Source organism: Triticum aestivum, chromosome 2D, assembly GCF_018294505.1.
Source record: "Triticum aestivum cultivar Chinese Spring chromosome 2D, IWGSC CS RefSeq v2.1, whole genome shotgun sequence".
Taxonomy (NCBI): domain Eukaryota; kingdom Viridiplantae; phylum Streptophyta; class Magnoliopsida; order Poales; family Poaceae; genus Triticum; species Triticum aestivum.
Window position 1 is genome coordinate 475,819,187 of NC_057799.1, and position 15,918 is coordinate 475,835,104.

The 15,918-nt window shown below is 51.1% G+C and overlaps 2 protein-coding genes across 4 annotated transcripts; both read left to right on the forward strand.

Annotated features, from left to right (window-relative positions):
* The first annotated feature begins 8,174 nt into the window (after positions 1-8,174).
* LOC123053926 (uncharacterized) lies at positions 8,175-11,078 on the forward strand. 2 transcript variants are annotated; one of them, XM_044477548.1, is made up of 5 exons: positions 8,175-8,403; positions 8,801-8,985; positions 9,547-9,597; positions 10,303-10,354; positions 10,662-11,078. In XM_044477548.1, exons 2-5 carry the CDS (start codon positions 8,860-8,862, stop codon positions 10,856-10,858), a joined length of 426 nt encoding a protein of 141 aa, XP_044333483.1. In that variant the 5' UTR covers positions 8,175-8,403; positions 8,801-8,859; the 3' UTR covers positions 10,859-11,078. The 2 variants fall into 2 exon arrangements, with proteins under 2 accessions (XP_044333483.1, XP_044333484.1); XM_044477549.1 differs by having other exon boundaries at positions 8,824-8,985.
* A 150-nt stretch (positions 11,079-11,228) lies between these two features.
* LOC123053925 (probable polyol transporter 4) lies at positions 11,229-15,274 on the forward strand. Of its 2 annotated transcripts, none has more exons than XM_044477546.1 (2): positions 11,229-11,797; positions 13,531-15,274. In XM_044477546.1, exons 1-2 carry the CDS (start codon positions 11,590-11,592, stop codon positions 14,934-14,936), a joined length of 1,614 nt encoding a protein of 537 aa, XP_044333481.1. In that variant the 5' UTR covers positions 11,229-11,589; the 3' UTR covers positions 14,937-15,274. The 2 variants fall into 2 exon arrangements, with proteins under 2 accessions (XP_044333481.1, XP_044333482.1); XM_044477547.1 differs by lacking the exon at positions 11,229-11,797 and adding an exon at positions 12,693-13,195.
* The last annotated feature ends 644 nt before the right edge of the window (positions 15,275-15,918 follow it).

The window sequence follows — 15,918 nt, forward strand, 5'->3', positions numbered from 1 at the left end:
GCTCTGTTCAAAGGCCGATTGGTCAGGTTGGACAGGCAGAACTCGGCAACAAGAAAGATAGAGAAAAGGAAAGACAACATACCATAAGCGGGGGGTCGGCGCGCGGATACGGCTCCTTGCCAAACCGCCGTTCCTCCGTGAGCTCGCAGTTTGCAAGATAGTTCACCATGTGAGCCACCTCTGCGCGAGGCATCTCCTTGGTGCACAGCCGGCTTGGGTCCCGATGCCCGCTCATCTGGCAGATCATGTGAGGACGGCCCTGGAGCGGGAGCACCCGGCGCGCCACGAAGGCGGATAGCAAGTCGGGCCCGGTCAGGCCCTCCGACTGTGTCAGCACCCGGAGCCGCGCGATGGCGGCGGCTCCAGAAGGCGACAGTGTCTTGGCCCGGTACGACCAGTTGGGCCGCCTCCCAGCCGGCGGGCCGGCTGCGTAAGCCGGCAAGTTGACCCAGTCGCCCTCCAGGAAGACGCTCTTCACGTAGAAGTACGACCGCTGCCACATCTTCACCGACTTGATCAGCGTGATGGGAGGAAACGGATTTTCGGGTGCCGGCCTCTGCACCGCAATAAAAGCGCCGCATTGAGCCGGCCGCGTAGGCAGTGCGAGCGGAAGACGACCCGCTCGCCCTCCTCCGGCGCCGGCGAGATCTCCCTCTCCGGCGCGAGGCGGACCTTCACGTAGTCTTTGCCAGGCAGCCGCCGCGTCTGGCGGAGGAAGTCCATGTGGTCTTCATGGACTTCGGAGCCGTCCCATGCTCCGGAGCGCGCCATGGGGGCGTGGGGTTGGCGGACGAGCTCATCGGAGACGAGCAGCGGCAGCGCCCCGGCGTGGCTTGGAGGTGCTACGGCGAAAGGAAGAAGGAGGCAAGAATGGGGTGGAGGGGCGCGCGTGCTCCGCCGCTCCTTCTCCTCCCCCTACTTATAGGCCTACGGGCTGCGAAGCCGAGGGGGCGATCGTGGGATTTACTGCGCCCACGACCCCACGCCCCCACGTTTATCGCGCGAGTTACTGCGCGCAGTAACTCCGTGGGAAAACTCAACCCCCCACCTCGGCCGCAGCGGATCCGCTCGTGTGCCGAGGCCCGGTAGTGGCGGGCCCCACCCGCAGGCGCGTCACATCACGCGCGTGGGTTGGCAGACCGGCCCGGCCGCCCGACGCCACGTGGCATGCCCACGACGGGTGGCGGCCTGGAAGCTTAGCAAGCACGCCGCCTGGTTCCCGCTGTCGCATTCAAAGTTTTGGATAAGTCAGGCTGGACGAGGCCGACTCCCGCCAGGGGGCTCGGCAGAAGTCGGACGAAGCTCCACCCCAAGCACTCGGAGAAGGAAATTCCTGAGGCTCCTCGGCTGCTCAGCCGCGGCACCTCACCAGCTCCGGGGACTACTGTCGGAGTAATGGGCCACGGGTAGGCTAACCCGAGTCCCTGAACCTCCCAAGACATCGGGGCTGGCTGCGCCCCTCAAGGCATCAAGACGAAGTGCTGCCTTCTAGTGGCCGGCTGGAGGAATAGCCGGCTGCCCGTAGATGGCCGAGTTCCAGAAGCCGGCATCAAGACAAGCCGACTCCTAGTGGGCGGCTTCCAGAGAAGCCGGCCCCTAGCAGTCAGCCCGTGGTGCCCGCAAAGTCTGCACCCTCATCAAGAAAGACAAGAAAGGGAGTGGCTACAGTGTAGCCCACCCCTTCCAAATACAGGGCCTGGCGTGGCCACAGTGCTCCGTACAGGCGGAGATCTCCGCCCGGCGCGGCACTGTTGTCACCCCGCCCCTGACATCATCCCTGTCAGGCGGAGCCCTGCTCCCATGACCGCCTGTCGGTACGGCCTGAAGACGGCGGGCCCTACCAGGCAGCGGGAGCCCGGGAGACGGCGGAAGCCTGGCCAGTCGGACCCGAGGGAGGCCGGCTCCCAGCAGGCGGCTCGTTCCTTCCTCGGGGCCCCTCACGCCCTCAACCAGATAAGACGCGGTGTGGCTACAGTGATCTCCCACCAGGCGGCGGGACTGTAGCCACGCTCCCCCGACCAAGCCTGCGTCATTAGCATCACGGCTACAGTGACCAGGAGCCGGCAAGACCCGCAAGCGGCGGGAGCGGCCTGTCGGCTCCGTACCAGACCAGACGGCGGGCCCCAGCAGCCAGCGGAGAAGCCGGAGATCAGAGGCACTGACAGCCGGGTCCTACACCCGGCGAGATTACCAATGTACCCCTGGGGGGTAGGCCTATATAAACCCCCCAGGGCACCCATGCAAAGGGTTCCCAACCCGTTAGAACTAGACTCACCCATAGAGAAAGGAGAGAGCTAGCCTTGCTTTCTTCCACCTCTAGCAAACATCTCAAGGAGCACCATTGTATCACTAGTGCCTTAGTGATCATGCGGAGACCCCGCAGAGCAGGACTAGGGGTGTTATCTCCACGGAGAGCCCCAAACCAATGTAAAGTTCGCCGGCATACGTGTCTACGCCTTATCCCGCTTCCAGGCACCGGCGACGTTCTACTCGCTCCCACCATGATAAGCCATCCATTGGCATATGCCGCACCCAACCCCTGACATCTTGGCTACGTTGAAAGGTGATACGCCTCGTTGTGGAGCACCTTGGTGACGATGAAGGGGCCTTCCCAAGCAGGGGCGAGCTTATGAGGCCGTTGCTGATCCACCCGGAGCACAAGGTCTCCTTCTTGAAATGCTCGACCTTTGACGTTACGGGCATGGAGTCGACGAAGGTCTTGCTGATAAATGGTCGACCGGATCAAGGCCATCTCTCGCTCTTCCTCCAGAAGATCTACGGCATCCTGGCGTGCTTGCTCTACCTTAGCTTCTGAAAAAAGTTCCACTCGGGGTGCATTGTGCAGCAAGTCACTCCGAAGCACGGCTTTAGCCCCGTACACCATGAAGAAAGGGGTTCAACCGGTCGAACGGTTGGGAGTTGTCCTCAATGTCAGAGTAAATGGCCACGGGTAGCCTAACCGACTACCCATGGTTCTTCAAAAATTATCAGGCCATTTGACCCTTCAAATCATTCAAAGCTCTGGGCCGCCTTCCCCCGGTCGGCTACCCCAGAAGCCGACTCTCAGAAGGTGACCCAGCCTCGGCCACCTCCCCCAAGATAGCTACGAGATGGCCGACTCCCGGAAGCCGGCTGTAGAGAGTGCCGACTCCAAGAAGCCGGCCAAGACCGCACCCACCAATACTACGCCCACATAATGATGACAAGATGGGGCGTGGCCACAGTGCGGCCCACTACCCCCGAAGCCCGAGGCAGGCATGGCCACAGGATGCCGTACGGGCCGGCCATCTCCCGTTCGGCTCGGCACTGTAGCCATGCTGGCCTCAACGTCATCCACGACAGGCGCCTGTACGGCCCCCGGGCGGCGGGCCCCTTTAGCCAGAGAGAAGCGCGAAGGCGGCCCGGCCTCCCCCAGTCGGCCAAGGGCGTAGCCGGCCCCCAGAAGCCGGCTACCCCCTCCCTCGAAGCATGTGCCACATTAAGGAGACAAGACGAGGTAAGGCTACAGTGAGAGCCCTCGAGGCGGCACACTGTAGCCACGCTTACCTCGACAAAGCCCTCGTCATCAGGGACGAGGCTAAAGTAAGCAGCCGCCGACAAGACCCCTAGGCAGTGGGGCCGGCCTGTCGACCAACAGGCCGGCAGCCGGTGGGACCCACCAGTCGGCGGGCCCCAACAGCCGGCGGAGAAGCCGGCGAGCACAGACACTGACGACTGGGACCCGCGCCCAGCCGGATTACAATTGTACCCCCGGGGGGTAGGCCTATATAAACCCCCCGGGGCACCCATGCAAAGGGTTGGTTGGCTTCTTAGAGTTACACACACACCATATAGAGAGGGAAGCGAGAGCTAGCCTTGCTCTTCTTCTCCGTTGAACCCGACAGCTCAAGGAGCATTTGTAGCTACTCGTTCTGATCTAGTGATCATGCGGAGACCCCGCAGAGCAGGATTAGGGGTGTTATCTCCACGGAGAGCCCCGAACCTGGGTAAGATTCGCCGGCGTGCATGTCTTCGCCTCATCCCGTTTCCAGGCACCGGCGACGTCTTACTGGCACCCACCATGATAAGCCACCCATTGGCATATGTCGCACCTACCACCCGACACTCAATCCCCACAAAACAGACGGTAACTCAGTCACCCAAGCCCCAGCTGCATGCTTAAGGTCGTGCATCAATCGGTGTTTCAGCCCTTGGAGGATCAAATCATTTGCTCTTTCAGCTTGCCCATTCGACTGCGGGTGCGCAACGGATGCGTAGTCGACCCCGAGTGCCTTGGGAAGCGCAGAATGCTCTGAACTCATCAGAATCAAAGTTTGAGCCGTTGTCGGTGATGATGCTATGCGGAACTCCGTATCGAAACACCAACTCCCTGATAAAACTGATGGTTGTGCTCGAGTCAAGGTTCTTGATAGGTTTGGCCTCAATCCACTTAGTGAACTTGTCGACTGCCACGAGCAGGTGAGTGAAACCACTTCTGCCAGTTCTTAACGACCCAATCATGTCCAGCCCCCACACAACAAATGGCCAGGCGAGTGGGATAGTTTTCAAAGCTGATGCAGGCTTGTTGGACATGTTCGAGTAAAACTGACAACCTTCACATTTCTCGACGATCTCTTTCGCCATTTCATTGTCCCGTGGCCAGTAGAATCTCGCTCGGTATGCTTTGGCCACGATGGTCCGGGAGGACGCATGGTGACCACAGGTTCCCGAGTGGATCTCATTCAAGATCAGTCGACCCTCTTCTGGAGAGATACATCATTGAGCTACGCCAGTAACACTTTCTCTGAAAAGTTGTCCGCCTATAACTGTGAAGGCTTTTGACCTACGGACGATCTAACGTGCTTCAACTTCATCTTCAGGGAGCTCCTGCCTGAGCAGATATGCAATGTATGGCAATGTCCAGTCGGGGGTGATTACCAAAATATCCATTATTAGGTCGACAACTGCTGGCACCTCGACTTCAGTCAGGTTGGTAGAACTTATTGGTTGCGGGGGCTCTTCTGTAAAGGGATCTTCTTGCACTGACGGGGTATGGAGATGCTCCAAGAACACATTACTAGGAATAGGCTTCCGAGTGGAACCTATTTGCGCAAGATCATCAGTAGCTTGATTCTTTAGTCAGGGAACGTGGTGGAGCTCCAACCCTTCAAACTTCTTTTCCAACTTCCTTACTGCATTGCAGTATCCGGTCATAGCGGGGCTCCTGACATCCCACTCCTTCATCACCTGATTTACCACCAAATCTGAGTCGTCGTACACCATCAAGCGATAGACGCCGAGTGAGATGGCCATACGCATCCCGTAGAGAAGTGCTTCGGACTCGGCTTCATTGTTGGAGGAATCAAAGCGAATCTGAAGAACATAACTGAGTTTGTCGCCTCTTGGGGACACCAGGACTACTCCAGCACCGGAACCGTTTAACATCTTAGATCCATCAAAGAACATGGTCTAGTGTTCCGAGTGAACTTGAGTTGGTTGCTGCTGCTCAATCCACTCAGCCATGAAATCTACGATTGCTTGAGACTTGATTGCCTTCTTTGCTTCAAACTTGATATCCAAAGGAAGAAGTTCAATTTCCCACTTCGCCACTCGATCGGTAGCATCTCAATTGTTCAAAATTTCAGACAACGGAGCATCGCTGATGACTGAAATCGAGTGGTCTTGGAAGTAATTTGCTACTTTCTTCCCAGTCAAGTAAATTCCATAGACAAGCTTCTGGTAATGTGGATACCTTTGCTTGGACGGAGTCAAGACTCCAGAGAAGTAATACACTGGGCGTTGAACTTTATAGGCCTTGCCTTCTTCTTCTCGCTCGACTGTGAGCACTGTGTTGACAACTTGTCCAGTGGCTGCAATATATAGCAATAGAGGCTCTTTGCTGACCGGAGCAGCAAGCACCGGCTGGGTGGAAAACAGGGCTTTGAGCTCTACAAACGCTGCTTCAGCTTCATGAGTCCACTCGAATGTATCCGACTTTTTCATCAGTCGGTAAAGAGGTAATGCCTTTTCACCGAGACGAGAAATGGATCGACTTAACGCAGCCAGACAACCTGTGAGCTTCTGAACGTCATGCACACGCACAGGGCGTTTCATTCGGAGAATCGCCCCAATATTTTCTGGGTTTGCGTCAATCCCTCATTCGGAAACGAGAAAACTGAGTAACTTCCCTCCTGGGACTCCGAATGTGCACTTGGATGGATTAAGCTTGATGTCATATCTTCTTAGATTGGCAAAAGTTTTAGCGAGGCCAGTCAGCAGGTCGAAACTCTTGCGTGACTTGACCACGATATCATCCATGTATGCTTCCACGTTCCGACTGATTTGAGTGAGCAAGCACTTCTGGATCATGCGCATGAACGTGGCACCAGCATTCTTGAGACCAAAAGGCATGGCGACATAGCAAAAACACCCAAATGGGGTGATGAAAGCCGTTTTTATTTCATCGGGTCCAGACAGTCGGATATGATGATACCCGGAATATGCATCCAGAAAAGACAAACGCTCACACCCCGCAGTTGAGTCGACAATCTGATCAATGCGGGGGAGAGGGAAATGATCTTTCGGCCATGCCCGATTGATGTGCTTGAAATCTATACACATACGAAGTGAATCATCTTTCTTAGGAACCATGATGACGTTGGCGAGCCACTCGGAGTGGTATATCTCGCGGATGAACTTAGCTGCCAGGAGCCGAGCCACTTCCTCGCCAATCGCCTTCCTTTTTTCGACGGCTGACCGACGAAGATGCTCTTTGACAGGTTTTTCTTTTGGGTTGACACGCAAACGGTGCTCAGCCAGTCACCTGGGTACACCCGGCATGTCTGATGGTTTCCATGCAAAGATGTCCCAGTTCTCACGGGGGAACTGGATGAGCGCGGCTTCCTATTTGCTGTCGAGTGTTGTTGAAATGTGAGTCGGAGCAACAGTGGGGTCCTCCGGGTGAATGTGGACTGGCTTTATTTCGTCGGCCGACTGAAATGCAGATTCTGAAGCAGGCTTCTTGGCTCGCAACAAATCACCCGGATCAACATTTTTCTTGTACTCTTCCAACTCAACCACCGCCATTTGCTCATCAGCAATTTTGGAGCCTTTCTAGAGGCACTCCTCTGCTCTCTGCCTATTTCCTGTGACTGTGATCACACCTCTGGGTCCAGGTATCTTCAACTTAAGATATACGTAACATGGACGGGTCATGAAACGAGCATATGCGGGCCTGCCCAGAATAGCATAATAGGCATTGTGGAAATCCACTACCTCAAACGTCAACTTCTCCTTGCGGAAATTCTTGGAATCACCGAAAACCACATCAAGAGCAATCTGCCCGAGTGACTTTGCTTTCTTCCCTCGGATGACACCGCGGAACTGCATGTTGCTTTCACTGAGTTTGGACATTGAAATGCCCATCCCTTGGAGGGTCTCAGCATACAGAATGTTCAGACCACTGCCATCATCCATAAGAACTTTAGTTAGTCGGGTACCCCCAACGAATGGGTCGACCACCAACGCTTGCCTTCCGGGGGTAGCAACGTGCGGTAGAAGCAACGCGCGGTAGAAGCTTTAGTACAACGCAACCGTGTGCTAGTGCTATCGACACATGTCAATTCTATAAAAAAAATTATGAAAAATATATGGAATTGTAGCATTGCAACAAGATGTATTTACCATGGCATAAAATTTCAGATCTATATACACAATGAGATATGAAATAAGAAATCCCACGATAAATAGTTGCGGCAGATGCAAAGCTACTATTTCATACCCCTTCCGTCCCAAAGTAACTCAACTCCGTACTAACTTTGTACTAAAGCGAGTACAAAGTTGAGTCACTTATTTCGGGACGGAGGGAATATATAATTTAACGTTTTTGTTCCTCTTCTCATCTATTGTGTTTTGGACTGAAATTTTGTGGCAATGCTAGATAATTTTACAATATATCTACACATGTTTTTAAAACAGTTTCCATGGTTCTTTCCTGGTGCTATTACGTGCTGGTAGCTAAAACAGGTTTGTTTTCAAAAACAAAACTAAAACAGGTCATTTTTGCGTGTGACTGATGTGTTGGTGTCCGTTCCAAAAATACTTTTTTTGGGAAAAAGGTGCCCGTTCAGGTGTCACAAGACCTACCTAAAGTACATAGCCAGGCCCAGTATAACCTTCGTGCGCCGATCCAGCCCATCCCAGCCCAGCCAGGGCGTCCTCTGCGACTCTAGTTCGCGCCGTGGGCTCTGCCGCCGCCGCCCTACGCCGCTCGCCGCCTGCGCCACGCTTCTCCCTCTGGAACCGCGCCAACTACAAGCCCCCCTAATCGCCCCTCAACTTGAGTGGCGCCCCCTCCCCGACGCCAATCTTCATCTGTGAAGCGCCGGCGGCGACCTCCCCCCGCGCCTCCACCGCCACCACCAGGTAAGGCTTCGTTCTTTCTCTTTCCTTTGTTCCTTCGTCGCAATTGTTTGGCGAATGGAAGCTAACAGATAGAGAGAGGGCTCTATCTCTGACTGGCAGCGGCCTGTGTGCCGAGGTGAAATACGTCGTGGGCAGCTTAGGTTATTTCACATGAGGGTATTTGGTGTAAACAGCTGGGGCATGTAAAATCCACCTTCCCTTAAAAGATGTTCTATCGTCTGTACTAGTCCCGATCTTTGGTAACTTGGTTAATTTGCTAGCTGTTTAGCACAAATTACAAAGGGACTGAAAGGACTTACTTTTTTGCCAGGCAATGCTAGTTGTGTATTCGCCTACTGCACACATTTCCTGGATAGTTGTATCTTGTGCATTCAGTTCTTGCTTCTGAACTCTGTAGGTAATCTGGTTGGTGAAGTGCAGGATTTACTGCTGTATAAGTGCAAATTCTTGTTGGGGATGGCAAAGGAAGCTGAGAAAGATAAACAAATTGCCGAGGAGGAGGAGGAGGAGGAGTATGTCTTGCTAGAGTTAGATGATGTTCATTATTCCTGCATACAACCAAATGCCCCTTATATACTCTCTGTAAGTTGGTTTCATCTCCCAGTCTGCAGCCTACTGGTACAAAAGGACATTAGGCCCTGTTGTAAATGTAATTAAGAAGATGTGGTGTCTCTAAATTTTCCTGAAGCACTTTTGCCATCTCTGTGTTATTGATATATATCAAGAAAGAGTTCACTTTAGATTTGATTGTATCAGAAATATTTAAATGGCCAATAGAGTCCCAGAGCAAATTATTTTATTGCTTGCACTAAGATGAAGCAGTAGGTTATGTGCTGATTATCTAAGAGAGTTCTTGCCATTAGTATGTGCCACTTCTTACATGAAAGGGCTATATATGTTTCTTGTGTTTGGAGCAACCTTCCTTCAGATTTGTTTTTAGGTTGCCAGAGTCAATGGATACCGTTATCAGATACAAATTCCTGTTCAGGTTGTGTCTATGCCTGTTTCGTAGATTCACAGTAAAAATCTGGGTAGTATTATGCGTTTAGTGATTGTCTTGTTGGCTTATATGAGCTACCTGTATAATTTTGCTTACCGCCTTTATGTGTAGTTCGCTAAGTTATTTGTAATCTTCTTTTTCAGGGTTTGGATACATTGACTCCTACCTTGGTAGTAGGTGATGGCCTGAAGATGGTGAGTACTATTCATGTTAATGTTCGCTTTTGAAGACTTTTACTTGCCCAGTTAAGGGGCATTATTCTTTTTTTTTGGCGGGGAGTTAAAGGGCACTATTCTATGGTCGTTTGAAGTTTACCTTATTGAACTTTTGGCACTGATGTTTGATATGGCTGCCATCTATAATAAACCATACCTTTGAGACATGGAGTGAATTTGTTGGTAGGGGTGTCAAGATCCTTTATAACTGTATGAATGTACAGCTAATGTATCACTGTTAGAACTTTACTTTGGGTGCTGATGTAATTTGTTTAATTATTGAATAAAGTTTGATCACCTCCAAAAAGGAACTTTACTCGGGGTTAATATTTTAGAATGATATCTGGATACACCCATTTATCCGGATATGTTAGAACTTTTTCATAATATAGGAGACTCTCTGGAGAATATATTGAGAAAATCTTGTGAGCTGTTCTTTGTGTCTGTTATAGTGAATAAATAGATGGAACTAAGGTTCACCTGAACTCCATAAGTATTTGTGATAGCTTTAGCACTAACAAGCACTGTATTAGCTGATGTTACCTGTACCAGTTAACTTCATTGGTTTTCCTTCCCCCTTTTTTTTCTTCTGCTGTTTAAAATATTGGAATCTCTACTTTAGGGCTTCTAGTTGTTAACCTAGTTGCTGAGTCAGCTGGTGGCTGATGCCTTGTTTAATGGCAGATTGGAGAATACGAAGAAACGGTTGGCACATGCTATTTATTTTCAGAAAGTGGTAAGTGTTTGCATCCCTCTGCAGCCTCTTTCTTTGCAGCAAACATTTCGCATGTCCTGTTAAATCTCATGACCGAGTTTCGTACATTAACCTGATACCCTGTGAATACGATGATGCTGTTTCCTTCAGATTTCCATGCTTGTTTCGTATGAGACGGCGCCTTGTTCACACATAGCATGTATTTATCTAACTTGTCGGGAAGGCAGGATAACATTGCCATTCAAGAGGAACCTTGCTACTCCTGCTCACCCTAGTTTTTTTTACAGTGGATTCATTTGCTGTTTTAAATATGTTCCTTCCTTTTCAGATGCTCCACCAAAGCCCGGTCATGAAGAGCTGGCACCCCCCAAAGAAAACAAGGACAAGCAAGGCAAAAACATCAAAGAAGCACCGTCCAAGGAGGTGAAACATCTCACGAGCGTTCACAAGATCCTCAAATTCCGGTCAACCAGTGAGGGCCGTCAGGAGCACAGAGCATACCGTTACAGGGACAAGGAGTTTTGAAACACAATGCTTGTAGCCGCTTTCCCTTGTTTGACGCTTCTGATGCACAGCAGGCAATCCTTTGACCCTTCAAATGGAATGCAAGGATGGTAGTACTTGTTAATCTTAGTTACCCACTAGCATTCTCTATCCCGAGGTAACTCGCAATTGTGACGCTGACGCATGATTCCGGTGCTTCTTGTCCTCTCTTTCTGAATTATGAGTCTTTGAAGTTCTGCAACAATGGTGAACTCATGCAGACCATTCGGTACTTTTTTTGGCCCAAGAAGCCATCGGCACCCGGTACTACTACTTGAGTTAGAAAAAGTCGTTGGCTTCCGGTTCCTTTGCAGTTTGCACCACTTGCTATTAGTCTAGTCTAGACGAATCTCACGCGCAACCGGAATAGATCTGGAATTCTAAAACCTCTTTAAACACCAGGACCTGGAATCTTGATAGTGACTCCCATGTAATATAAGAGTAGCGCCCTGTTGCCACTTGCACCATAGAAAACTCCGAGCTCCTGCCGTCCTGCCGTGAACGTGGGATGGGGAAGACCAAAGACCAATCGCAGCGTAACAAACTAATTAGTCTAGCATACATAGACCCAAGCCGAAGCAAAAGAAGCCAGGAGTTGAATCACTTGAGCTCCTGCGCTGCTTTGCGCTAGATCTGAAGAGAAGCAAAGCATGCAGCATCACTAGCCTGTTGTGCTAGACTAGCCCTTGAGCGTAGTAGCATCGGATTCGGAGATGACGGGGATGATGGAGTCGGTGAAGGCGAGGCCGGCGAAGGGCGGCAGCGAGTACCGGAGGGTGGAGCCGGAGGAGGAGGAGGAGCTGGACGGGGCGGAGTGGGCGCGCAGGGCCGAGGCCGGGAGCCGCCGGCGGAAGACGGCCGAGCGGTACGTCTTCACCTGCGCGCTCTTCGCCTCGCTCAACGCCATCCTCCTCGGCTACGGTCAGTCATCTTCTCTTCTTTCATTCCCTACTATGCTTCTCCTCGGCTATGTTTCTCTAGGGACCCAAATCCAGCCTTAGTTTCCTGCTCGGGGAGAATGCACTGCATCGCAACCTCTTTTGCATGACGGGGTTCGAATGTTGCTCACGCGATCATCGGCCGGCCGGCACAAAGCACGTGGCGTTGCTGTAGCTTAGCAAGAAACTGTTTGCGTTGAGGATCGGAGTACTCCTAGAGAACGCCGTGTTTGGCAGTTTCGTTGGCTGGTTGAGGTTGGTATTGGTGTGGACGGCTACTGCTGTCATGCAGTAGCGGGGATGGAACTTTCTGAGATCGATCGTTGGTTTGTACTCGAGGATCGGTTAGTCCAAACCACCATAGAGTTTGCTTAAACTTGTAGGAAAGTGGCATCTGCACTGACGTAGTAGTACAGCTCTGTCTCACTGATCTGGCAACTCGTCAATCCGGCCGAATAGCAACTCGCATTTTCACTCGGCCATCTTGCCTTTCCTCGTTTGCATTCTTTCTTTCGAATTTTTCACTATCACATACTGCCAGAAATCTTTTCTAACAGGAACGATCTACATCACTCAAAATACTACTCCCTCCGTCCCATAATGTAAGACGTTTTTTAAGTACTACTCAACAACTTGAAATAGCTGACCACATAGTTTGACACGGTGTAACTTACTCCGCAATCCAAGAACACGGTAACAGTCTGACTCAGTAATAGTCGCAGTCCTGTTTGCCGGCAAGAGCGCGTCCAAGTCCACCTTCCATAATTTTCCATGCCAAGACAGTTTTTTTTTTTTTTTTTTTTTTTGAGAATTACCAAGACCGAGTAGGAGTACATGACCTGATGACCATGACCCAGGCAGACAAAATCGCCAAAACTGCCAAATCCAGCCCAAACAATTCTCCAAACCGAATTCTAGCCCTAGAGACTCGCAAGAGTGGACCGTTCTCTTCTGGAAATGTTTTCACTCGAAAAGGAAACGTACTACGGAGTACTGGTACAAATCTTGGCACCTCGCCTCGCCCAGACCAGTAGGAAAGAGACAGACGAGCGGCGAAGCGAAAGCACGTCGACATCCCCCACCATCCCCGCCTCGCGCCCCGTTCGCCGTTAATGACCTCCAAATCGGACGCCACTCCGCGGCAACAGCAGCGTCACCGCCACCGCCACCGTGTCGCCGGCAGCGCGGAGCGAGGCGATGGCGGGCGCGGCCGACGGCATGGGGAGCAAGTACGCGGCCCTTGATCCGACCGACGGGCCGGAGCTGGACGCGGCGATGGTAAGCCGGAGGAGGCCCTCGGCGTCCGAGAGGAGGAGCAAGGAGAGGTTCGTGTACGGCTGCGCCATCTTCGCCTCGCTTAACGCCATCCTCCTCGGCTACGGTGAGTCCTCTCGCGATGCCGCGGCCGAGTCTACGAGTAGAAATGGCTTGCTGTGGTGCGTCCCCGTGATTGGAATCGTGAGTTCGTGACATCCTTTTGACGGCGATAGAGATTTGCAACTGCTGACGTTACGCTTTTCATCCCTTCACGAGTGAATCTTGATTTTATTCTCAACCACACCATAAGTGACTGAACAGAGAACTTCAAAACTGCAACATGAAGTTAAGACGATGTTATCTTACAGTTATATACCTATGTACTAGTACGTAGATGATTTGAGATTCCATGGTTATCTAACAATTATCGTAACCCAAGACTCATGCTCCTATCTGCAGATGTCGGTGTCATGAGTGGCGCAATCATCTACATCCAGAAAGATCTCCACATCACCGAGTTTCAGGAAGAAATCCTAGTTGGTTGCCTGAGTGTGATCTCACTCTTGGGAAGCCTGTCAGGAGGAAGAACTTCCGATGCCATCGGCAGGAAATGGACAATGGGCCTTGGCGCGATCATCTTCCAGACCGGTGCAGCCATCATGACATTCGCTCCTTCGTTCACCGTGCTCATGATAGGGAGGCTTCTCGCCGGGGTGGGCATCGGCTTTGGCGCCATGATATCTGCCGTCTACATTGCCGAGATCTCCCCCGCGGCTGCCCGGGGGACTCTCACATCCCTCCCTGAGATCTGCATCAACTTGGGGATCCTCCTCGGCTACGTCTCCAATTATGCTTTCTCGGGCCTCTCCGAGCACATCAGTTGGAGGGTCATGCTTGGTGTCGGTATCCTCCCGTCTGTCTTCATCGGTGTCGCGCTTTTTGTGATCCCGGAGTCCCCTAGGTGGCTGATGATGGAGAAGAGGGTTCCAGAGGCAAGGGCGGTGTTGCTGCAGATAAGTGAATCGGAGGCTGAGGTTGAAGAAAGGCTGGCTGAGATTGAGGAAGCTGCAAATATCATGAAGTCCGTTAATTCTGAGGACAAGGCGGTGTGGAGGGAGCTACTGAACCCTTCTCCTGCTGTTCGCCGGATGCTGTATGCTGGCTGCGGTATTCAGTTGTTCCAGCAGATCACTGGAATTGATGCTACTGTCTATTACAGCCCAACAATTTTCAGGGATGCTGGAATCAAGTCTGACCAGGAGCTTCTTGCAGCAACGGTTGCTGTTGGGTTTACTAAGACGATTTTCATACTGGTTGCCATTTTCCTCATTGATAAAGTTGGGCGCAAACCGCTTCTGTATGTCAGCACCATTGGCATGACGGTCTGCTTATTCGCCTTGGGGACTGCACTTACATTGCGAAAGCATGCTGAGGGGCTTATTTCTCCAAATCTTGGGATTGACATGGCAATCTTTGCAGTTTGCGGGAATGTGGCGTTCTTCTCGATTGGGATGGGACCGATATGCTGGGTGTTATCTTCAGAGATATTTCCTATAAGATTGCGAGCTCAGGCATCAGCACTTGGTCAAGTAGGTGGCAGAGTGGGCAGTGGTTTGGTTTCCATGTCATTCCTCTCCATGGCCCGCGCCATATCCGTGGGGGGAATGTTCTTCGTCTTTGCAGCGATCTCGACCGTCTCCGTTGTGTTTGTGTACTTCTGTGTGCCAGAAACTAAAGGGAAAACTCTGGAGCAGATTGAGATAATGTTTGAAGGTGGGAAGGAATGGAAAGGAGGTGGCGAGGTCGAGCTTGAAGATACACAGCATCTAATACAGGGTGACAAGAAATCTTTCTCTCTAGGTTGATATAACCTTTTCTAAAAAAGGTTGATATAATCAGCAGAGCAACAAGAAGCTTCGTGCCAGTGCTGAAACAGCCTCGTCCTGCTTCCGACATCAGATTGAAAAATGATGATGAAGCTGCCTTCAGCTGCTGCCGATTTTGAGAGCTCAACAGGACTTTACTGCGCATAGGTTGTGACATAGATGGTGTATTGTGTTTTTAGTGTAAAGTACTCCATTATATAACCATATCACAAATATCACGTAGAAGAAGGACGCAATGCTGTTTTACCTGGTGGTGTCTTCCACCTATAAAATCAATATATAGTCGGCGGCCCAGTGTAGCGACAGTTTGTTGCTTAGACGGCGGCTTTAGCCTTACTGTTGTATGACTTTGTAAGGTCTTGTGAGAATAATTAATAAAGTGGCCGTATGCATCGCCCAGATGCAGAGGCCGGGGGTCATCCTTCTTTTCTAAAAAACACCCTATAAAATCAATATAGTCGAAGAATTCATTTCTAGAATTTCATTTTAACACAAGAAACAATTCTGTTCTTTTTAACAGAAAAAAAGGTGAGAACAAGTGGTGTGATGCGAACCTCGTGTCTCTTACCTCCGACTGAAAACTAACTGTATGCGCTTCACGGCCGAGCTAGTATTAAATTACATGGTAATTATTGTGTTTTCTCTCTAGAATACTACTGATTGTGGTTCGTTGTGTTTCAACAGGCCACAATGAACTTGCAATCTTTGAAAGTGTTTTTTGTCTCTAGCACTCTACCCCTACATGACAAGTGCAATATGGCAAGCAAAAAAGATGTCCTCTGAATCATAGCCCTAGTATCGAGTTCGTTTTGAAGAATTAGCCAAAAGAACACATTGTGTTCCTTCCGACAACAGGAGTGCCACAACCATTTGAAAGTTGCAGGGAGTTTGGGCTGCCCATTGAAATCTGATATGCTTTTGAGACAGAATAAGAAGGCCCGCACGGTATGAATCATGGTCC